At 41.3% G+C, this 25,112-nt stretch overlaps 1 protein-coding gene across 2 annotated transcripts in view; it reads right to left on the reverse strand.

The window, feature by feature from the left end:
- The window catches only part of nkain4 (sodium/potassium transporting ATPase interacting 4), a 49,630-nt gene that overhangs the window by 10,580 nt on the left and 13,938 nt on the right, over window positions 1-25,112 (reverse strand). For both annotated transcript variants that reach the window (XM_032520025.1, XM_032520024.1), the window contains exons 2-5: window positions 20,153-20,290; window positions 18,936-19,016; window positions 12,363-12,563; window positions 1,811-1,871 (exon numbers count right to left, since the gene is read on the reverse strand). In XM_032520025.1, coding sequence (XP_032375916.1) covers window positions 1,811-1,871; window positions 12,363-12,563; window positions 18,936-19,016; window positions 20,153-20,290 — 481 coding nt within the window. The remainder of the gene's footprint in view (window positions 1-1,810; window positions 1,872-12,362; window positions 12,564-18,935; window positions 19,017-20,152; window positions 20,291-25,112) is intronic.

The following is a 25,112-nucleotide window of genomic DNA, read 5'->3' on the forward strand; positions in this document are numbered from 1 at the left end:
GAATGGAGGTGAATTAGCATATGTATAAATGTAGCAGCGGTTTACTCCAGTACAGCCTGGATCAGAGAAGAACTGCCAGATGACTAAATAAAATCCCACCATGTTCTTTTTTCACCCAAGGCTTTTTTAACCAACCATTTCCATATTGCTCTGTTGTTATTTTTAACTCAGTTTTTTAAATGTAGATGACTGTCCGCTATGAGTTTAAACAAACACAATCTGTGCCAACAGTCCATACAGGGGATGAACCAAGCTCAAATGTCACAGAAAACAAAAGGGAAAGTCTTTATTTTGTATTATAGTTGTCTCAGTTCCTGGTATTGCCCTCCAGGGATTACTTAGGGCCGTGATTAAGTGGTACTGCCCAGAGCTGGGGGTGGTGATGCTAACCACTCACAGCCAGTGAATCTCTGGTATGTGACCACCAAAGAACTGCTTGGACGTCTATACCACTCTTCTACAGGAACACACACGGAAACCACATCACAAGTCCACCAAATTACAAGTCTGCTGTTTAAGATGTAATTAGTGCACGTAGCGCTTTGTGTATTAAGCTGTCTTCAAATCAAATTAGAGCTTGGGTGTCTTGCAAAAGGGATTGACATGATTACAGCCATAATTAGTATTCTAACAAGCACGTACAGTATGTATGAATATGTGCCTAAGAAAGTCCATTTAATCTTAGCTAATCCTCACAGAGAGTTAATACATTCAACTATTTTGTTTCAAAGCACTGACTTAAATTTACAAGGGAAAATATGTAAAGGCAGATTCTCATGCAAGTGGACAACAGTATTCGTCCTGGAGATTTAGTGCGGTGCTAATCAGATATTTACGACTGCCACTAAGCCTTAGATCAAAGGTTTCCTGCCCTCTGATTGGCTAACCTCCAGTAGGACCTCTGACCTGCTGCCTATGAGGTCACAGCAGCTGGGTCATTTATCACATGTGTCCGTCTCTGGTTTCTCCTTCTTCTCTGATGACTCATTTCACGATCCCCCGTCGTCTTTTTCCCACACCCTCTTCTCACCCTCTGTCTGGTTTATGCACGACAGAATAAGAATGAAGGTCACCACTCATTCTCATCTGACTCCATGTTTAGGTTTTAATGCAGATTAACATACACCGCCACAGACAGGAGCTAGAGTACTGATATACTGAGCCACTTTAGAGGAAGGATTTACATGTTTGACTAGCAGCGAGAGAGACAGGCATGAGGAGGGAAGGTATGTGTGTGTGTTTGTGAACAAGAGCTTGGGGGAGGTGCAAAAACACCCACCCTAGCCAGGCAACAGACAGCTGGAGCGACAAACAAGGGGACACATGGAGAGAAGAGAGAGAAAAATGAGAAAAGTGAGCCCAGAGTACATTAAAGGAGGTTTACAACAACAGTGAGGACCACACAGACCGACAAGGAGGAGAGTTGAGGCGAGCAGTGGACACATGAAAGAGAAAGCAAAGAATGGGTGAAAGGAGGTGTGGAGAGGAAACACATGGCTCCTTCGGTTCTGGAAGGAGGGAGACAGAGAGAGAGGGCCCAGCTGGCGTGGGGGAGGAGAGGGGATGGAGACAGGGGAGAGCTGGAGCGGTGATAGTGTGGGGTGGAACAGGAAGCGAGGGAGATGAAGAAAGATGTAGCCCTGTTCTCCTCAACGCAGGTATTTTCCATTTCATCTGTGTGAGAGGGTCTGAGAGTGATTTATTTACTGTTGCAATAAACTGTTTCAAGAAGGATGTTTGTGTGTGTGCGTGTTAGCGTGCGTGTGTGTGTGTGTGTGTGTGTGTGTAAGGTTGAGGTTAAGTGACTCACAGCTGTCCTCCTCCTCAGTGATAGCGCTGACAACATAACAGGCGTACACGAAGCCCAGGAGCTGTGAACACAAAAGCAAACAAGAGAGGTTAGACTCCGCAGAACTGGCAGTGTGTAGTTAATAAACAGCTGTGTGTTTGCTTTGATTGACAAAATAATAATACAGAACATCTGAAAAAGACTGAGTTTTTTGGGGATGCAGCCTCCATTTTGAGAGACGGTGGCCGTGTGTCCTCAGGACACTGTGCAAAGAACAACAAACCTTGAGCTGAAACGATTCATTGATTATTATATAATTCATTTGATTAACTAAAATTGAATGCAATAATCAAGTACTTGTTTCAACTAAGGGTGCTCCAATTGATCGGTGTCTGCTCGTTATTGGCCGATAAAGGCTTTAAATAGTTTGATCGATGGTCTACATAAAGGCCAATCAGATTGGCCGATCAGATGACGCACTACTTGTGAGAAAAATTGTTATTACCACTGAAAAAATGTCTGCAGTGATGAAAGGACATTTTTTTGATTTTGAGCTAGGACAAAAAGTTAAACATTACTGACATATTCTCTAAACATGTGTGACTGTTATGTCATGGTTTCTATTTTCAGTTCACTACAGCAGGAAGACAAACCTAAAATACTTTACACCTCATGCCTTTTTATCTCAACATCCCAAGATATGTGATTTTGTTTTCTTTGCTCTGTACTTTACGTTTGAGTACACTTTAAGTTTGTGTAAATTAACAACGACAGAATTTGCGTAACTTATTTCGAAATGAGGCTTATTTTTTAAGCTCTAAGCTGTTTGAGGTATGTTTCTAACAGAGGAAGAAGAATGTTGAACGTTTCCTGTCAATAAAAGTAAACAGTTGACAATTCCCAATACATTAGCTTCTGTTAATTGAAATACATGTACATTGTTGTTAAGACTATTAAAATGAATATATGATAAATATATAACATGATAAATAGAAGGCTTCAAATAGACTTGGTATCAAGGCTAGCTATCGAGTAAAAAACGTCAAACAAATTACAGCTTTACAATTCCAGTATTTTAAATGGGAAGATTTGCTGTTTGCTGTTTTATAACATTGTGAAGTGAATATGTTTAAGTTTTGGACTGTTAGTCAGATAAAACAAGCCACATGAAGACATCACCTTCGGTTATGGACATTTTTTTCACTATTTTCAGACATTTTAGAGACTAATTGTTTAGTCTGTATCATCAAAAAAAAGAATCAACGGATTAATTCAATAAGAAAACTAGAGACCATCTTGCGATGAGATCACACCAGCCACTACACCAAATCCAGCCATGGTCTGACTACACCCGTAATTCTGGTACCACACCCGTCTTCGAACTCGGCCATTATTTTGATCAGAACTACAAGCCTGTAAAGTTTGAAGCCTGCATCTTGCACGGTTGTAACACTGACAATATCTGGCCACAGAAAAAAAATCTAATCTAATCTAATCAGAGTATATATCAGACTATACATACATGAGGTGTGCAGAAACAAGGGAGCTGAATGTGTAAATACACAACTGGTTGGTAAAAAGTTTGGCAACTTTAAAGGTGATAATATAAATCATTGTCCCTCTGCACTCTGATTTACTGTAACATCAGTGTTGGCAATGCTTATGGAGTTGACAGGGCTTCAAGAGTATACATACAGTAGTAGCTCATATGCACAAACACCAGAAAACAACAAAGCGAGTGCACAAAGTGACTGTATGCCAACGCACGTGCGGGCAAACAGTGCTGAGAATAGCCTGTGGAACTGGCAGATGGCTGTCATCGACTCAGAAACAGACACCAAGACAGGCAGACACTCAGAGACAGTCTCTCTCCACCCAGCCTTCCACCCATCGTTTGGCACTCCGCCATGCCAATTAAAACAGCGTTGGGCATGCTGCCCTCTTCGCACACTGGGTACACAAACACAAAACCCAAGGGGGGACCGACTGTCTGGTGGTGGCTATTTATATAACATTCATTCAACCTATAACTTAACTTGGCCTGTGTAATTACAAGAGAAACAAAGATGGCGTGATGAGTTGAGATGAGTTTGCAAGTCTTTCATCTCTACCATGGTTTTTTCCTGATTTCCACGTGAACAATATATTTGGCCTTTATCGAAGCTCATCCAGATGTAGATTAAATGTGTTATTGAATGAAAATGAATGAAACGCAGGTGTAGTGTCTCATGGAAAAGGAAATAGGTTTGTCTCTGTATGGGGTGGATCAGATACACAACTCTTCTCTGCTTCTTTCTCACTACGTTTTTTCTCTCTAGTATCTAATTGCTAGCCTCACACCAACCATTACAGCGGCGGTGAAATGGAGGTGAATTAGCATATGTATAAAGCCAGTGTCAAACACAAGATGGCGTTAACAGCAGGGGGCACACCTGCTTCAGACTGCATTATATCAGTGTGTTTGTCCTGTAAAAGTGTTTGCCAAGTGTGTGCTCTTAGGAGTTAATATCTATGCACGAGTGCACATTTGTTTAATTTCATGAAAGGCTCAGATCTCTGTTGTAGTCTGGGATTGAGTCAAACAAAGCAAAGCCAATATGTCACAGCAAAGGAGGCTTGAGACTGAGAGAAGCGTTTGTGTAGCCTACTGATGGGTGCCAAATTAATAGAAAAACCAACATTAAGACTATATCCCCACTACTACGTCTTCATTTAAAACTGGCTAAAAAACTGAAAATCAATCAAATAATCGCTTGCACGCGTCGGCAGCAATAGCATTATAAAATTCAGAGTTTCCCTGCACAATAGCTGCTAGCATCAACAACAAGGTCAGAAATGGCTGTAATTCATTATCCATTTTGAATTAACCACCAGAAGTCAAGGCTGATGTTCACATGATATGACAGTGGCGTGACGAATCAGGGAAGGACATGTTGTTACTGATAACACCCAATCAGGGAGCAACATGTGGGAGTCTGCGTCAACGTTTCCAAAGGTCTCTATTTCTGCCCGTTCAGACTACTACATAACCCTGATGTTTCCAAACTATAACGAAGTCAGCAGCGTTTCCAAACGTCTCCGTTTTAGGGGCTCAGAAACGCCTGAGTAGTGTGGACGCAAGGCGTAAACGTGTAAAAAGTAATACATTTTAAAACAAGAAAATAGTAGTGGAGATAATGCCTTAGGGTATTAGTAAGGTGTTTGGCTAGCACAATTTGCCAGAACAGCTTCAATTTGCCTAATCAAGTCTCTGGCACTGGACTTCCGGTTATGGCAGCGCGGTGAGCAGATGTGGATTTTCATGCTAAATTGCTAATCCTAAAACAAATGCTACTTAAATAATCCCAATTGGAGTAAAACAATTCCAACTTGAAACAATAGTTATAATACAAGTCTCTGGAACAGTTTACTGGATGGATGAACACCATTACTCCCAAAGTTATTCTGTAGATTGGCGGTCGTGGTGGCGAACACTGTATTGGTCAGACAGTGTTCAGTTCAACATGTTCAGACCAATAAAAACAACACTGTAAAAAAAAACAGTCCCCCTCATTCATTTCAATGAGACCACTGTGTTGATGCAGCGGGAATGTACGTGAAGAGGAGTCCGGGACAAAAAACACAGGATCGTCAAAAAAAGATGAACCCATCTCAATTTTTGCCGTGACAAAATGTGCAACATGTCATTTGACAACACACTATTTCCATGGGTAACAGCATGGCGTTTGTTTTAATGAGAGAAACTAGTCAAAAGTGAAAGGGACTTTTCTGGAATGTGTCTCATTTTGCAAACTTACTACAGCTATATAGTATACAACTATAGTACAACTGCAAATAGCAGTTGTGAGTTGTAAAACCCAACACACCAGAAATTTCATGAAATACCTTTAAATCAGTGAATGCTTAACATGGGAGTGAGCCTTTCACTGCTCAGTAAAGTGAAATCAGCACAGTTTCTTTCTCCTCGACTGATAACTGCTGACCGCAAGGAAGTCTGGATGCTGCATGGAGAATGGACTATAATATATCTGCTCATGTCTGTGTCTTTTAGTTTTCTTTTCTATGGCTACGGTACATTTAGTGTGATGTACAGCGAGGTAATAAGATCAGATGGGAAGTGAACACTCGGTGCGCCTTTTTGCCGGAGGCATTGCTGTCCTTAGCCAATATAGGTCACTGTCCTAAATAACAAGTGACAATTCCACTTATATACCCCTGCATATTAAATAATCACGCTCATAACCCCCCTCCCCCCCTTCTTTGTCTTTGACTTCCCACTGTCATTTCTGGAGTTCAGGGATCATTTTAGAGATTGATGTCAAATTAATTAAGTTCATAAAGCCCCTTCATGTCCTCTGAGGCTTGATGTCAGTCTGGCTGTGAGGACGTGCCAAACTAAAGCCAACTCACTTAACTGCCAATCATTGTTTTGTGTTTTCTCCTTGCACTCTGCACTGTTTGCTTTAAGTTTAGCTTTTTGAATACAGGTCTCCATGCACATCACTGTCACTCTACAATCGGCAAATCTGTTATCTTCCCTCCACACCTCTCTCTGTGTCCTTGTTTTATTGTTGCTCTAACAGTAAGTGGCACCTCATCTATGTCTCCTCTGTAGGATTTTTGAGCACTGAACAGTTATCTTGACAACTGACAGAAGGATGCAAGAAGGCAGAAAAGTGCATGAAAAGTGCAGCGTTAGATATGGATAAACATCAAAAGCCAAGCTGTCCTCCAGTGGGCCTTCATTTACTATTTACTATGTTGCAGAGGAAACTAAAAGAGGTATTTGTGATAGTTCAGCATTATCTGTTTTTCTTCTCTCAGATAATGAGGGCCACAAGAAGTTCAAGGCTCAAAAATGCATGGGTCTGTGTGTGAAAAGAAGGCCAGCTGCTGAGCTAGAAAGGAGGGTTACTTGTATTTGCATAGGCTAATGAAGGTCAGGTGTATACTGAATGTGCCAGTACAGAAAAACACATGACCACCTTTGACCATGCACACACTCACTTCTAAACATCAGTCTACCAATCATGAATCTGTTTCATGATTAGAAGCTTTAAGTAGTCTCAGTTACGATTACAACAAATCAGTGTTACAGTCAACTAGTTGGAAATATCTGTCATTTCCACAACAAATGAGTCTTCTTCACTGCAAAGGTCTAAACAACTACATCCTTTAGGCCTTTTCAATCTTTCCATTTAAAATTGTATCTGTGAAGTCCTGAAAGATAACTTGATTCATTGATTGTCAGAAAATGTATCAACAATTTTGGTAATGGATTGATCACCAAAGTCATTTATTGAGCATCAAGACTACGAGTCTACAGCCATGCTAGCGGCTCTCTGAGCCTGTACTTGAGCCCGGCGGCACTTTGAGCTAAACGCTAATGTCTGCTGGCTACATGCTTAAATTCTCCCAATGACAATGCTAACATGCTGATGTTTAGTAAGTATAATGTTTACCATCTTAATTAGCTTGGACAAATTCAAAATTTGACCCGATGATTGCGCTAGATGAAATGCTTGAAACCACAACTGTCAATTTAGGGGTGGGACTAGTGGAAAAATCTGAGGATCAGCAAATAAATCATCTGGGATTTGTGTCTGTATATAAAAAAAACTGTGCCAATTGATCTGGTAGATGTGCTATTTCACAAGATAAGTGAACATTTTTACTTGCTTGTAGCGTCAAAAGATAAGTCAGACGATCAAAAAAGTCAGTAGGATTCATCCGCTGAGGACAAGAACTGTCTGTACAAAATATCATAGCAATCCATTTTAAACTTTTAGATATTTCTGCCTGGATCAAAGTGGTGGACCGAAAAAGCTATCATGGTCAAAAATGACACTGCCGTTTTATAGCATTATAACTTAAATCTCTTTTGTTTTTTCCTGGTTGGTTGGACAAAAAAAGCCATTGGGTTCTGGAGAATTTATATGGCTATTCTTTTCAGTTTTTTCTGAAATCATACTGGCGATTAGTTGAAAAACAATTAACAAATGAATCAATAATGACAATAATTGTTGGTTTCAGCCCTATATCTGTCTGTTTTCTGAGTTAATATACATTAAGAGATGCCCTGTGGAGGAGGGTCCAGGCCTGTGCACCTGTATGTAGGGACAGATAATCGAGTCGATCTACAGTGGCCTTTGGAATTAATAAAGCCCCACATCATCCCATACCCTTCACCATACCTAGAACTTTTCATAAGTTCATCTCTCAATGCCAATCAAACCAGCTATTAAGCTAACTGAAATAAAACCATGCCTATCTCTAGGTATGGTGAAGGGTATGTGATGATATGGGGTTAGTTTAATTCCAAAGGGCAAGGGAACTTTATCAGGATGCATAATATCCTAGATATATTAAATAACTGGCCTTAAAAAATAAAAATGTGCCTGCCTCTATGGGAATTTAACATAGGGGTGTGTATATAATGCTCTGTAGTTTAAGGAAGAACATTTATTTATTTACAATACATTATTCATTCACAAAGAAAATTGCTGTCCTTAAAAGGTTGGATTTTCCTAAATATTTTGAATTAAGGAATTAAGATCAATTTCCAAAAGATGTTTTTTTATTCCTCTTTTTAATCAACTTTAGCATGGGTGTGTAAGCCACTGTACAAGCTAATTAACACACTATTGATTGTGGTTCAGGAGACAATTTACCTGGTGTACCATGATGAAAGGAATTTGTAGGTAAAATCTATCACGTGGGAGAGAGGAGGAGGGGCAGAAAGAAAGAGGGAGAGAGTGGGGGTGCAGATGTCTTGTGGGTTAATTACACAGGACTTTCTGCCTGACAATAAGGCGCAGGCTTCTCTGCAGAAAATTAGATGTGTGTGTTTGTGTGTGGGCAGCTGCATGTAAATGATAAAACATGATGAGATAGGGACTGCAGAGACCACATCCACCTGTTCTTTTCTCAAAGAGACACACACACATGCATACATGCACACACACACACACACACACACACACACACACACATACGCACACAGATCTATGCAGCTTACAGGGCCACATGGGGTTGTTAAGTGTGTACAGTGCTGATATGCATCTTCCGTGTCAAATAACTGCAAATAACAGCAGTGTGATGTCAAAAAAACAACATACAGACACAAGAGGCTACACATGCAGAAATAAAAGCTGTCTGAAGAAAGAAAACACAGCTTGTTTTGTCACCTGCAGCCCCATACAGAAGATTTCAGATAAGGTCTGACTAAGTGAAGAGGATTAAAATGGGGCTCTCAACAAATGGAAAGAAGGCAAATCAGGCAGGTAAATAACACAAGTACACACTCAACAAGCAAAAAGAAACGCAAACATGCTGAGAGAGAAGGTTTACTTCTTCAATATTGCTTGGTTTTTCACTTTTTAAGTTCTTTTCCCTCTTCTTCTTGCCTACTCTTGGAAGTTTAAAAAGACCAAATATTAGAATAAAATTATTCTGAGGAAAATCCATTTCCCTGCAAAGCAGATTAACAATTAAAGATTTTGGCAGAGACAGCCTTTGAAGTGTAATGGCGGGCAGTCATGTTTGTACGATGTACTGCGAGTAGCCCGACACAATATTCAGTTCACCGCTGGAGAATAATTCTCTCCTCTGGTCTTTGGGCCCTTATCCTCCTTGGTTTTGGAAGCAGCCAGCAGACCTAACAACTGCTCACTACTGCATCATCAGTCTTTTAATCCTAGGCTCTTTATTATCCTTTGAAGCAGATTCTGCAAAACTTGCATAGCGGGTACAATGCATGTCAGTGCTGACATATTGCAGAGGTGCTTAATGCTATTATTATACTACACAATGCATGGCCGTTTCCTGATTCTGGACAAATTACTGCACTTTAAATAGAAACACATCAAAGATCCCTCCAGTTGGCTCCCCATGCCGCATACACTCACAAAAGGGAGAGTTTGAAAACACAACAAGGACTAATGGACTTATCAAAGCGAGCCCTAACCTTTTAGATGACGAGGGGGTGGGCGGGCTGTCCGCTGAACTGGGTGAACCTGAACAGCCACAAAACACACCCTGGACCTTATCGGCAAGCCCAGCCCCGAGTTGTAATCACAAGGTCGGCCCAGGCCTGCTGAGAGGGCCCCTCTAATTAAACGAGGGCCCTTATTTGTCCCCCATGCTACCCTAAAAAAACGTAGACTGTAGATTGACATGGCAGAGCCATCTAGGCTCCAGAGAAAACGAGAGAATGAGCAAAAGTGACAGCGAGGGAGAAATGCAGGGAGAGAGAGAAGCTTCATTTTTGTCAGTGAAGTTGTTGGGAGTTTGATTGACACGAAGGTCAAACAGTGTGAGATCTGGGCAGGAAAAGGAGACAGGAAGGCATGAAGAAAAATAGATGAAATAGGAGGAAATGAGCAATGGAGCAAGAGAATGACGCAGGCTGCCGTTTCACCCATTATCAACTTCCACGCAATCCTCCCAGAACATTTTCCCAGGGAAAAAGAGGCAACTAAAGAAAGCATCAACTGTGGCGGTAATAACCTACGCTAAATAATATGGTGTGTGTGTGTGTGTGTGTGTGTGTGTGTTTTATGAGAAGCTCAGCAGCTCTGACAACCCCTTGCCATCTCTCACTACTCCATTCAGTGTGAGAGTTATGTCTACAGATCCAAACTGAACATCACATCTTGCACAGTTTCTCTTCTTTTTCTCAATCATACCTTTCTTCCTAACTAGACTTCATCTCACCAGAGATGTTTCCTCAGACTCAACTGTTTTATTTAAGAGCAAAAGCAGCGCACAGATGTAAAAAAGGGAAGGATCGTGGGAGGATCGAGAGAGGTGCTGTGGATTTTCTGCTGACTAAACCAACAGAAAAATCTGTCATTATTATGCCAGTAAAAGAAAAACAAAGCCGTTCAATAACAATATGTACTGTATGATGGATGCTTGAGTTGGGCTTCAGAGAAGGCAACAAAGAATATATGGCAGAAATGAAGCCACATATCCCCCCAGTGATGAATCAATGAATAATACATTATCCCAGTTTGGAAAGGTTGCCTCCACTTCAAGCTCATCCTTTAAACCTCTAAGTTACTTTTGACTGAATGTAGCCTGTAGCGGCAATAAGCAACAAAACAGGGCTGACTTTACCAAAGCTTCACTTCTGAACGGCTTCCTTCTTGCTCATGATGAATCTGAGCAGAGAGAAGACAGTGATGCCTCCATTATTGGCCAGTGGATCCACATTTTTCATCCTAATGAAACACGCTCCTTGGAGCCGGAACTAAATATTTAATGGCCTTTCACGGCAAACTTGAAACCCCTCTAGCAAAGACAAAGGGACACCCCACTTTCTTCCTATTCTTTTCATTCACTCCTTCAACACTATATTTCTGTCTGGCCCTATCTTCCAAGAGAGAGGAAAAGAGGACAAACCTAAACAAGAGTGTACATCTCAAAAGACTCTATTTTCCTAAGCATTACTCTGCTTTTAGCCTGAGAAGAAGCGAGGGTAAAAGGAAAATGGTGCCATTTGTGACACTGGGATTTCAGTATCAATTTCCCTGCTCCAGGGAGCTGTTCCCACGGAGATGGTGTTGTGTACTTGGTTGGACAATACCATGAAAATATGCAGGAAAAAAAGTGCCAGCTCCTATAGAGGAGTAAAAGTCCACAGGAGGCGAGGAATATACCAATTCACTGCCTTTAGTGCAGGAGCTAACAAGGTTCAGTGAGAGAGTTGGGGCTATAAAGTGAGGTCAGCCATATTATTACCTTCCTCCATGGGGGTGATGGGATGAATGGTACTATCCAGTGCTTCCCAACACTAGGTCCCTCTGCTAGTTTTCTAATCTTCCATGTAGTTAACTGCATTCACTGTGCTCTCCCAAGTGTAAGATTCAAGATTAAAATGGTAAGAATGAAAACCAGGCTGATGAAGCCGCTGTGTGTAAGCTCTCTCCTTCTCTCGGTCACCCGCTGCCACACGTATTTAAGCGACGAGTGCGAAAAATAGGTGTGGAAGTGTTCATGTATGTTGCAATGGAATCAAATTGTGTGTAAGTGAATGTTACTGTGAGAAAATGTGTGTATAGTGCATGTCTGAACCCAAGTACCTGCTCTGCTGGCAACTAAGAAGGTCCTGGCCCCCATCCAATATTAGGTTTAGTCAGTCATACATAAGTGTGTGCAAATGTGTGTGCTGGCAGGATGTGTGCTCCGGGTCTATTCATACAGTGCAAAGAGGACAATAACAGTCCTTCCAGTGTTTGAGTAACCTGTTAGCAGCTGGCAGGTATGAGCCTCAGCCAGACAAAACAATAGATCAATTTTTCATTCAGTGACTGGGGCAGAGGAAGGGAGGCAGTGATAGACAAAATAACAGACCACTGTGGAAGATTATTGAGAAAAGTGCTTGAAGTGAAAACAAAAACATCACCTTCCTTTCTATCATGTTCTCCTTTCACGTACATGAATCTCACGCTGAGTGAGGCCCCTGCTGGTGTTAAGTAATATGAGAAGTTTCTGTGACATGACGTGTTCCTGCATGTGAATATGTCAGTGCTGGAGTCATATGTACAGTACATAACCATCTTGTACTTACAGCAACAAGAATCTGTGTGCCGCTGTGCACAACCTCGATGTACTGGTAGTCCATGAGGCAGCCCATTACAGTGATGTAGGAGTGGCTCTCTGTTGTGCGGACCCCTGGAGCCTCTGGCATCTCTCTCCTCACACAGCCCGGCCCGTGTTCGCTCCACCAAGAGTGATGGGCAGAGATGTTAAATGTCAGCAGGTCACTGTCCTGAAAAGAGATTAACAAACGTTTTTGCTTGGACTCTATTCATTACTTATGATGTAAATTCATTCTTTATGAGAAAAACAAGGCTGGATCACAGGTGATCTTGTACAGAAGGCAGGGGGCTCATCTCAGGACACGTGATGTTGATGCCGTGTGTGTTTTTTATATTATGGCTGTTCTCTTTTGCTCAAAGGGTTGGTTCATCCAATTACAAACAACATTAAGACTCTACAGCCGTGCCAGCAGCTGTGCAAGACTGTGCAGTACTTAGGCCATAGACTGTATAATATTAATGGACAGCGCATGTGTGACGTCACCCATTTGTTTGTGGCGATCTGCTATCCGTCGTCAAGTTTGCCATTACGGGTGCAGCCCTCCTGGTTGCGTATGTGACAATTTTAGACAAGAGAGAAGAGTGAGGGAGGAGCCCTTACAATCTACATTACGTTACACACTTTCACAGGCAATCAGATCAAAGCCCCGCCCTAAAACAACCCCCTGCTTTATCGCCAATTTTAAAATCAACGAGCCCATAATTCAAAAAATGAACATCATTCTGTGTTTCAGAAGAATAAATCAAGTGAGAAGTGGGTCCCTTTTCTTATGGACTGCTATAGAAACCGACCTCCCTTTACAACCACATGTGTCGCCCCTGCTGGAATTCAGATAGAATGCAGGTTTAAGGCACTTCGTTTGCAGCACTTCTCCGAACCGGATGGTTTGTCCATTAATATTTACAGTCAATGACTTAGACACAGTGGTGCTTTGAGCTAAATGCTAACATCTGCATGCTAACATGCTCGCAAAGACAACGCTAACTGATACTAAGCAGGTATAACGTTTTACTAGCTATCAAGGCTAGTGGGAATGTCAAAGTCCATCCAATAGTTTAACTTAAACATTTCACTCAACCTCCGGGTGGCGCTAGAGGAAAACTCATGAGATTAAAGTCATTAAGGTTTTGTATCTCTTGGGAACATGAATGTCTGCACAGAATTTCATGGCAATCCAATCAATGGTTGTGGTGGACAGAGCAATATCGCTGGAAAATTATAATTTATTTAAAAAAGCAACACTTTCTTCAAATAAGTCACAGATGTCATAGCCAACCGTTTTATTTGGAGTTATTCACTAGTGAATAAATGATCCCACTGCAAACTGTTGACAAGTGTTTTGTGGTTTATCCACAGAAACAGGAACATTGTTTTATGAAAGACATGTTGCAGTTGAAAATTGTTTTTCAGCGCTGTGAGCACTACAAATGAAACTATATTCACCTCCACTGTATGAAGGAAGAACTCTCAGTGACTGAGAACCCAGGCAAATAAAATTTAGAAATATCTAAAGATACCACCAGAGGTAGTAAACTAAGAGACAATTTGGGTGAACCAACCTTTTAATAGCTCTAACTGAAGAATGACAACACATAGGACATGTCTAAAGTAAAGATGTTCCGATTCCATTTTTTGCTTCCCGATACCGATTCTGATACCTGAACCTGTGTATTGGCCGATACCGAGTACCAATCCGATACCAGCGCGTCATATGTTTTATTATATTATAACTGTATCTATTAATCCCTGTATGGATGGGATGTGACTTCTATCTTTGTTGTCCGTCTGGCTCAGGTTAAACTCTTTGTGAAACATGAACAAACACAAAGAATGAATGCCACGTAACTTTATTTTTTAGTCAGGTTGACAGTCAGTAAAAACCAAAAAAGACCATAAATAAACTACTTTAATGTAGATTTTCTTTAGGGCTTTATTACGTGGTCTGAGCCAACAAACTTCTCACAACTTCTTAAACTGTGCCACAACTTTTAGATCAGGCATTAGATACATGTAGCTCTTGTACACCCTGGTGATGTTCAATTTGAACACAGCCGTATGAGCCCACACATACAGACGCACAGACGCGCACACCAATCAATAACCCCAATACAGCAATCTAACCCCGCATTTGCCCCTCAGTGACAAGACATGCATTATTAATAGAGCCAAGCGGTGTCAGGAAACCTCTCTGATTCCTATCAACCCCCACTCACACTCACATGTACACAGACAAATCGCGTGGTATCAACAACTGTCAACAATAGATCTGTGCATTCAGTGCAAATGACTAGGGCTGGAAACCGAATTTGACACCTTTTAGGCACAGACTGAATTGCCTCCTTAGTATCGAGTCTTGAAAAATTCCTCGTCATTCAATGCTAAATTTCATAAGGAGCAAATTGCATCAGCGTCAGTGAGCCAATAAGCATGCAGCATGCTTCTACCAAGATCTAATAAAGCTTGTGATTGGCTGTCTAACATTACATGACATAGAGACATGAAGGAAAAACTGTGTTACACATAAAGAGACGGGGCTCTTGAGTAAGACCTGAAAAATAAATGTGAGCTGTAATGTGTAATGTTGTAAGCATGTTGTTGTAATGTTTCTTTTTGTTAAAATTTGTTTTATGAAATTGGTATTGAAAAAAGTATCGTTTAGGAACCGGTATTAAAGTCACAGTATTGGTATTAGTACCCATAGATATATATATCTATGTCGGTAGCTGCATTACATTTTTTTTGAATGACTACAAATGACTGCAATGGGAGTTATGAACAATATTAAAATTATGCTACTGTATAATATCCCTCTTTTTCTTCATGTTGATTACTCCTCATCATCATCCACTGTCTCTATTTTCCATCTGTCATTCTGTCGTTCTCTCACAGTCACAAAACAAGGGCAGTTGAGAGTCAATAAGTAGAATTGTGAAGTCTAATGACTTGACAGATGCCATTGATTGAGCCTGCGAGCTAGAGAAACCATCTATATCCAAATTGCAGCCGCACTCACAACTGCAGTACGTCAGAAGTCAATATTCAGTCTTTTGGGAACTTACTGTCAGGAGTGTTATTGTTATACTCCCATACACACCAAAGCACAAATCAATTCCCCCATTTCATAGATTCAAGGTTAGTCTACTGATACTACTTAAACTATTTTCTCAAACATAAGTCAATACATATTTGGAGACTATCCTATTACTGGAACCACTAGAGACATGAGGTGATGATTAGATTCTTATTTCTCATGATTAATTGACTCTTCTGACTGAAAGATTCTCACATTTACTTAAATTTCATAAAGGTGTCCACACGTGGTGGCTGCATATTGATTCAGGAGCTAGAAAGGCTGTGTTGAGGGAGTTCTGCATGTTTAAAATAAAGTCTGCAGTCACTGTGTGTGTGTGTGTGTGTGTGTGTGTGTGTGTGTGTGTGTGTGTGTGTGTGTGTGTGTGTGTGTGTGTGTGTGTGTGTGTCAGGAACAACTAAAGTCAGCAGCAACAAAATTGTCTATTGACACATATCACATATCCCACATATCTATTTATATTACGTGCTAATATAACTGAAAACACAATTCAGGTGTTCTCAGACATATGTTTCTGTATAAAACACAAGGCAAAACAGATGAATCTGTTACACTGTTGTCCTTCAAATCCCTACATTATGCTCACAAAGTTGTCCAAATAAATAAACATAAATACATGTTATTTGTATGACCTGTATTGTGTGATTACCTATATTGACAATCAATGTGAGCAATCACAGCAATCAAAGCAGTGTGGGCGCATGTAATAATCCACGCTAAGACTTGAGATTCACTCACTCTGGACCAGCACTGGGGGTTTGATAGCATTTTATCAAATCAAATTGATTGTGAATCCTTTATCATATCTAATCAGATCAACTTGGTTTTAGCTTTAAACAATTATGGATAACACACAAAGGGGTGTCTAAAAAACAAGATAAAAACACTAAATCTGAGGAAAAAGGTACTCAAAACAAGAGAAATTATCTGTCCATGCAGCAAGATAATTTCACTTGACAAGCTTGCTTGATTTAAGATTATAGTGTAAAGTTAAACACTTAAAATAAGAAATTCACTCTTAAAACAAGATAAATTATCTAACACTTCTAGATCTAAGTTGTTGTTGTTTTTTCTTGGTAAGAACCGAATAATTTGCAGTGCAGACATGCTAGCTGTAGAGATTATTTTAAATTTGGAGTGGTGGAATCGACTGACTGACTGACTGACTGACTGACTGACTGACTGATACACAACTTCTTGTTTTGTATATGATTCGTTGCTGATATTAAAAGACAGAAGAGACAATTATCTTAAAATAGATTTGTTAGAATCAAAGCTTAACATATTTGGTATTTTTTTATTTATTGGAAAACATTTGTGAAAAGCTCAGTTAAGGAGTGTAAAAGAAACTTTTTTTTTCAAATTCAGACAGCTTGGTGCGGACATGTCCAAAGTCTCTTTGTCACTGTGTGCAGAGTGAAAGAGAGAATGAATAAAAAGAGAAGCAGCGAATGGCTGTTTAAAACAGAGGTGTGTGTAGAGTAGCAGGGGTCTGTCTGTCAGTCTGTCTTGCACCATGGGGGAGGGGATAAGGGATCAATAGGAGGTGACGGAGCATGTGGCATATGACTCTGACAACCTGCCCCCTCCCTTTCGAGGGCCTTGTCACCCATGCACACATCAGTCACATACACACATGTATATGAACACACCCTCCAGAACAGTCCAGTCAACATCGGTCAAGGCTAGCTGAACAGAATGAGCTGACTCGGTTTTATGATAGAATATGTTGGGGACCTCAGAAAGCTGCGTGCCAAGTTCAGTCGTGCATGTGTGCGTGTGTGCTCCATTAGCCAGCTCTCCTCCTGGCCAGCATATGCAGAGCTGGGAGCCCAGGTTGGCTCCATCTGTCGGGTTAATGCCCAGCCTCAGCCCCAAGCAGCTGGCCCCTACAAGCCTCATTATTCTAGCAGGAAGCATGCAGGAGAACACAACACACACACACACACACACACACACACACACACAAACAAACGAACAGTGAGAGACAGGAGGCACACTTGATGGAGCCATGGTCTATCACACAATGACAAAGTCGCCAGAGCTTGTGAAGGTGTTTCTGAAATTCATTTTGGCTGTCTGAACTGGTGTGAGATGAACGTTGCCTACTTGAATTCATTATTCTCAATGGTCAGGCGGACAATTGGGCAGAACACCCATCGATGGAGAGGAGAGGAGAGGAGAGGAGAGGAGAGAAGAGAGGAGAGGAGAGGAGAGGAGAGGAAAGGAGACTAAAATGAAAAAGGCTAAATATAAAACTTACAAAATATGAATAATACATTTAAAAAAAATCAAAGGAGCAGTCAGCCGAGTGGAAAAAAGAGAGAAGACAAGATGTCATGAGGAGGGAGGGTGGATACATTTACAGGTTGAGAGGTGAACACCCAAACACTTCTCATTGTCTGGATAAATATGCATCTAATCTGCACTCAGGAACCACAGGGGAGCACCAGAGATTTAAAAGAGTGTTTGTGTGTGCGTGGTGGCTTGGGAGGGAGGATTTTTCCAGATTATTTACCTATTAAACTGTGAGCTTCCACTTGAAACTCAACAGGGAGGTGACTGTCCCGCTGTCAGCAGACACACACCACACACGCAATTTAAAAAGGAACACAGGCATTCTTCAAGGCCCAATTATACATCTCTGTGGAGCTGTTGAGGGTGTGCATGGCGCAGATTCCTAAAGCTTAGGGAGTGATTTATCATATGCATATGCATCATACTTAATTAAAGCTAAAATATATGTCAAGTGCTGATAAAGCTCAGTAATGCTTCAATAATGCTTTTATAATTCACACCAAACAAAAAGTCTTGTTTGAGCCGTTATGGTAGGTGTAATAAAACAATTACACTGGCACAGTGTCAGAATTAAAGCTGAATCATTTTCAGGTGAAAAAACAAACTCAGACGTTAGGCTTTTTCAGGCGTGTTATAGACTAATCTGCTGGTTGATTTATGTTTTGTGATCTCTAGCACTGCTGCCATTACTGTGGTGGCGATGCCGAACTGACTGACAGTGAAAGAAGAGATTTTTGGGAAAATCACTGTCAGCAGTCAACTCCTTTGAAAGATAAAAGTTAAACTGTGTGGATGTAGTAGTTACCCACTCCAGTAATGGCAGCTAGTTTACCCAGATACGATAGATATGTCTTTAGTTTTTTTATTAACACCTGCCAGCCCATCAGAACTATTTTTTTTTATTGCGACCACGGTATAAATGTACATCAGCTATGATGAAGTTCTCAACGCGTCTAAAAAAAAATAATGTAAGGGGCGCAACTCTTGATCACAGGAATTTAAATGAGGATTAATTTCTCCGCCAGCCCGCAACTGTGACCTCAGGAAGAAAGGAACATTCATCACAGTACAGACAAAGCCACCCAACTTGGCTGACAGATGCACGACGAAAGATTTGGAGGAAATGGCAGACAGACATTTTGAAAGGCTCACCTTGGACAGGCCGCCTACGTCCAGATAGTAACAGATGATGAAGACGTTCCAGGCCACCCACAGAGCGGCCCATACTGTGTACTGGAGGGCAAAGACACAGACAGATTAGCTCCATGGAAACTAGATGAACAGAGCAGGATGTGAAAGATACTGAATTAAAAAGCAGGTTGAATAAACGCGCTCCTAAACAAAGTCAAGTAAGTACCACACACACATACACACGCACGCACACACATGCACACGCACACACCTCTAAATACCATACACATAAATACATCTTTTTTTAAAGGTGCCAGTAAATTCAGCTTCAAGTTTATTCAAACCCTGAGGGAGCATAACAATTTTTTAACAGCTCAGGCTGAATGAAGTTCACGACTTCACCCATTTATAAAATTGTACAGTCTGACAGCCAACTGTTGACAGACACTGAGTGGTATTCACAGACACAGAAAGAAAGAGTCATCATTGTGAGGGTTGTAAAATCCTCCGGTGAATTGTGTGTTTAAAATTTCAGAGGAAGAGCGGAAGGCAAGAGCAGCACCTTTGTAAAAACATACATGTTGAATCATGAAACCCCTTAGCTTGCGTTCTCCCATTTTTCACTTGACATGAGCTCTACTTTCTCTCCTTCCTGTCCTCACTTGAAACCTTCTTCCTCCATACTTTCCTGCGTGCCTCTCATTTATCCTTCTACATCTCCCCGGTCTCTCTTTATTTACTCTCTTTTCCTGTCATTAACATCGCCATCTGTGCTGCCACTAATGCTGCTTGAAATAGGGTTTTAATGCCCACAGTGTTTTGGTATAAAATGAAAACTGAAGTACATAAAAGCACATTTATGAAGCTTCACAGTGGCGTTTTTCTAACAAAAGGAATGAAACAGCGGGCATCACATGCTTTGCACTGTGTTTCAAAGAATGACCTTCTGTGTCCAGAAACTCAATGCTGAGTATAAATCTGATGAGCTCCTTAGCCCCCCCCCCCTTTAATTAGCCCTAATTACCATGGGATTAGAGTGATTTGAGGGTGTCGCACAATGCACAAGAGATTGCAGCACACTTTGCAATTAAAGAGGAAAGGCAACAATATGTCCAATCAAATGAACAGGCCTGAGGACTGATGTAAAGTGACACTGCTTAACAAAAAACATGGTGAACAGGATTAGGGGACAGACTGTAAAGAGTTTCACGTGCACTTATACTCAGTCATGTACTCACCACCACAATGTAGCGTGGACGGTACTGGATGGTGCCGAAAAGGCCGAGGATGACCATGATGATGTGGAAGAAATTGGCAAGGATCGGGGCCCACTGGTAACCCAGGAAGTCAAAGACCTGTCTTTCTAATGCCAACACCTAGAGGGTGAGATAAAAGAAAAGAAAGAGACAAATGTTATCAGGTTGGTTGTCAGGTTGGCAATGTTCGGGAAGCAAACTGCCTCTCCTGCTGCGACGGTGAACTTCTGGGGTTGCCAAAGTAACAGTCCATGACCCAGCATTAGAAAAAAATGGCAGCCTACAGACACACACTGGCAACTTGGCCATGTACCTCTCATAGTTTATTAAGGACAATATCCATTTACCTCACGGCAATTGGCCAACAATCCTGCATTGAGCAAGCAGACATGAACAGCTTGAGTGTTCAGCCTCCGACTGTGGGAGCGCCAGAGGTGAAGACTGGAAGTTTTGTAAGATAAACAATGACAGATTTATCGATTCAACCCCTGCTGAGCTAAAGAGGCGCTCACTATTTCCAACCTTCCTGCCAATGGCCTCCAGGAATGAGAATGCTCTGGGAACTTTACGGGAGGTGAGGGCCTCCCTTAATAATACCACTGCAGTGAGCTTAGGCACTTATTGACATATGTGCTTTTCAAACAATGCACGTTCACATGTACATGCATAAGCAAAGTTAAACCCTCAACAATGAAAAGACAAATTCAACAGTTAATAAGAAAAGGTTCACCCTCTTCACTACTACACCAACAGCAGTTTTAGGCCAATTCCTTTTACATTGATTCGTTTATGATGTCCTTTTCTTTTCGACCTCCCTTCCCCTCTACCTGAGCTCTTGGTGTGGGCAACAGCCAAAAATAAACGAGCATTTTAGAAGCTTTTAGACTGTGAGCCCCTATTTGCATCAACTCAATTAGCATACCATTTCGGGGTAAGTATGGTGGGTGGGTGGGGGGGATTAGAATTCTATCGCCAATCCAATCCCATTCCCTGTGCGTGTGTGCTTGTGTGTCTCAAGCAACGATGTGTTTCGCTGTGTGTCGACATGTCATTTCCAGCCAAGCGCTTGAAGATGGATGAGGGAGAAGGGAATCTCGTCTCCGCCGCAATGATAGGAACGCATCATCGAGCACACACACACACACACACACACACACACACACACACACACACAGACGCACGCATACACACACACAGACACACAGACACACACAGACGTGGCTGCTTTTCCTAATGTAATGGAAATGTTACCAGCAACCCGATGAGACATTGTGACAGGCAGGGGAGGGAGATGATCAAATACTGAGTGATAATTAAAAATGAACACTCCTTTGCACATAGGACAAGGGCAATAACCCCACAGAAAGGTGAGAAGCAACAGAGGTCACAGTGAGTGAACTGTGACCTGCACCAAGTATAATCATAGTAAAGTCAAGGAATAGTTCCGAAGATAAAGCCTTCACTCTAAAGGAAGAAGGAAAAAATAGACAATGAATAATGGCTGGGAAACTAAATTATGATGGATAAGGAGAATCTTATGGAAAAAACATGGCACAAAAACAGATAAATAGAGAGATGAGAGAAAATGCGGAGAAAATCACAAACAACATATGTTAATGTAGAACAACTGAGCTCCCTACCTCCTAATAACCCCCCCCCCCCCCTCTATCCCCTGGATAAGAGTCAAAAGAGTGATACATCTTCTGTTCAGCTCTGGGTCATGGCTAGAGAGCTCAATAAAACTCATGCAGGAGGACATCAGTAAAGATGAGGTGCAGTTAAATATGCTGGGGGAGCTTAGAGGACTGACCCTTAGGAATTGACATTTGTGAAGTCATTATTCAGCTTTGGCTTTTTAGGACAAACAGAGAATATTTTATGAAGACACACGACATAGGGCGTAATGTTGATGAGAATCAAATCCAATGTCCTGATCAAATCAAATTCAAAGGACAAATATGTGAGAAAGGCAATTTTACACCTGATAAATGATATTAAATTGCAAATCTTTACCTGATTACGGGTGAACATTACGTAAGCAACCATCTGTGACTCCAACAGATAAAGACACCTGAAGACCTAAAGCTGCAACAGTTCAATTATATTTTTTATCTACATTCATTTGAACAAAGGAGAGGAAAAAAAGATGAGCAGGAAACAAATTGCTTAAATGACAAAGGAAGCCTAAAGATGCCATTCGGTTTAATTAGACTGTTTATCTGATGGTTAATAGCTTTGAAATCCAGCCCTCTCAAAACTTTCCAATGCCCAAATAGGCGGGGGGGGGGGGGGGGTGGGGGGGTTGTATATAGATTTGACCTCCTCTGTCATTTGTCAAGTCAAATTTGAAATTTGTAGCTCCCTCCACACAATCAGAATCAGAAAAATTTCAGAATGTCCTCTGGTAATCCCTAGTGGTGATCCAACAGCTCTGCAAAATGTGTTATCAGCCTTTATTCAGCGCTTTGAGCAGTTGTCTTATCTTATTTTATTTTTTTCATTGCAATAATGAAAAGCCTAATAGAATAAAGAAATTTGAATTTGTGGGGAAGCTGATTTACACCTTTTCAATCTTTGTCTCCTTCCCTCTTTTTGGTCAAACACCATACTGCTCACTAGTATTCTAACATTCACACAAACGCACACTATGCCCTATGCACACACGTGGACTGCTGACCCAGCCAGCCAAGGGCAATAGTCAGGCTAATGAGCATAAAACCTTCATCTATCCAACACACATACTTTAGATTCTTTGATGTTTATTCATTTCACATAGCCACGGACCCTTTCCCTGAAATATTCCCACCAGTCATTGAATTAAAGAAGTGTATCGGCATGATGATACATGTGTGTACAGTATGTATGTGTGCCTGCTCCACCGAGATGCTGCAGCTGGCCTAACATGTTCACTGCTAACTCAATAATCCACCAAGATGACAACAATCAATCAAGAATAGAAAGGCCTCTGCCCACCCAGACACACACACACACACACACACACACACACACACACACACACACACAATTAGCCCACAATTCATAGGAAGCGGGTTACTGGAGAGTGGGGTAGAATTTGATCAAAAGATACTAGAACGCTCTTCCAGGAATAGTGCGCCGGCTACACAACGACCCGTAAAAGCCTCCAACTGACCGCCTGCGAGCACAAATGACTCCCTCTAGGGTGACGGAATCTCTTAGTGTGTATTTTGGTTTTGGGTGTGTGTATGTGGAGAAGTATGTTGCCCACACATACCATCCCTCCCACCATAAGTACTAAACAATTACGGGGTGGGTATGACAGCGAGATGCAACAAACCCCTCTCTCACCTCCACTACCGCCAATCCTTCTGTTGCTCCATCATCTTCTCGCAATTATTTTATCCCTCTAAACCATGAGTTATCCCGTCTTTCAGCCACGTGATACCAGATTACTGACAAGGATAAAAAAAAACCTACTGCTGTTGGATGATGTTAGCTAGTGTGTATTTGCTCAGTTTCTAGAGGTGTGCATCAACAAGCAGACACAAACTTAGGGATAAAGAACACACAAGTGGACACAGCCTTACACTATAATCCCTCCTCTCCTCAAGAGAACATCAAATTCCCAAAACATTTCAGTCATCACCACATGCCACTAAGAAGAAGAGAAGAAAGTAAGCCACACATGAGAGTGATGAGAGGATCAGAGTGAACGTGTCTGAGAGGGAAAACACGTTTGAGTTGCATTAGTTGATAGCTAATTAAGATGTGCATGTGTGCTCGAGATAAGTGGCTGAAATGCATGAAAACGAGTTTAGTGCTTTGCCTAAGCTTCCAACAGGGATTTCAAGCAGAGATGTGACAGTTTATGATTAATAACTCGCCTGTGTTGTCACAAGTTAGTGACATGCAGTAGTATCATACACAATTCTGATGAGGTGTTAGGACCGGATGACACTGCCCCAGAGTGAGAGGAGGGAGACATCAGGTGACCCTCTTATTTTCACAGCTCTCCACCTTAGCCTCCAGGTACTATAAATCAAATCGGTGTTTCTCTATCTGTGCATGTCTTCTGTGAAATGTCCTCTGATAATATGTTACTGAATGTGTCATCAGGATATGTGGCTTTGAAGAAGGTAGTCTCTCTGTGTGTGTGCCCATTCTGTATGACTTTAGGCTGCATGAGTCAGTCTCTCTGTGTTCAAGCATATAACTCTGACTCACATCGTCAGGCAGAGAGATGACACTGAGGAGGAGATGTGAGCGGTGAATTTCATTTCAATAACTACCATCACGTTATTTCCTGTTTTTCATCTCGATGACTCGCTAATGTGTATTGTATTACAATGACATTCAAGCACACGTTAGCCGATGAGGCCAAGCCTGATAAAGCAATAATATTCAGAGGGACAATTTGCGTTCAATATCCAAATTACCAGTTATGTTTCAAACGTGTTTTGCACCTCAACTGGCCAACGTACTTTACTGCCTCCTGGGAGTCACTGGGAGTGACTACAAGGGCAAAACATGACATATTATAAAACACAGCCAGCATCTGATTCATGGCTTGCATTTTACTGGTTTCTCTTTGTATAGTTTTGACATTGAAATTTCCAAGTAGTAACTCCCCTTCTACGAGTGTAGCCCTTTAAATCACTGTTTCTGAATTTGGCTGTTGAGATCTAGAAATATTAGAGGTCTTCACAGGTTCACTCACTCTTAGAACACGTGATCTAACCCGGGCTCTGAGTCCAAATTATACTTAATTATACTCTAATCAGGAGGTCACTTAGGGTCTTTTTATATACATAAATGGCAAAGATGTATGCCCTTGAATGACAATTGGAATTTGATATCAAAATGGTTAGAAAATTGTTATGTTCTGTATCTAACTACTAGTTTCAATATTTACATCCTTTACTATCTAATGGGGTTCTTTTTTTAGTACCACCTCAGTCGAGGT

Source organism: Etheostoma spectabile, chromosome 7 (assembly GCF_008692095.1).
Source record: "Etheostoma spectabile isolate EspeVRDwgs_2016 chromosome 7, UIUC_Espe_1.0, whole genome shotgun sequence".
Taxonomy (NCBI): Eukaryota; Metazoa; Chordata; class Actinopteri; order Perciformes; family Percidae; genus Etheostoma; species Etheostoma spectabile.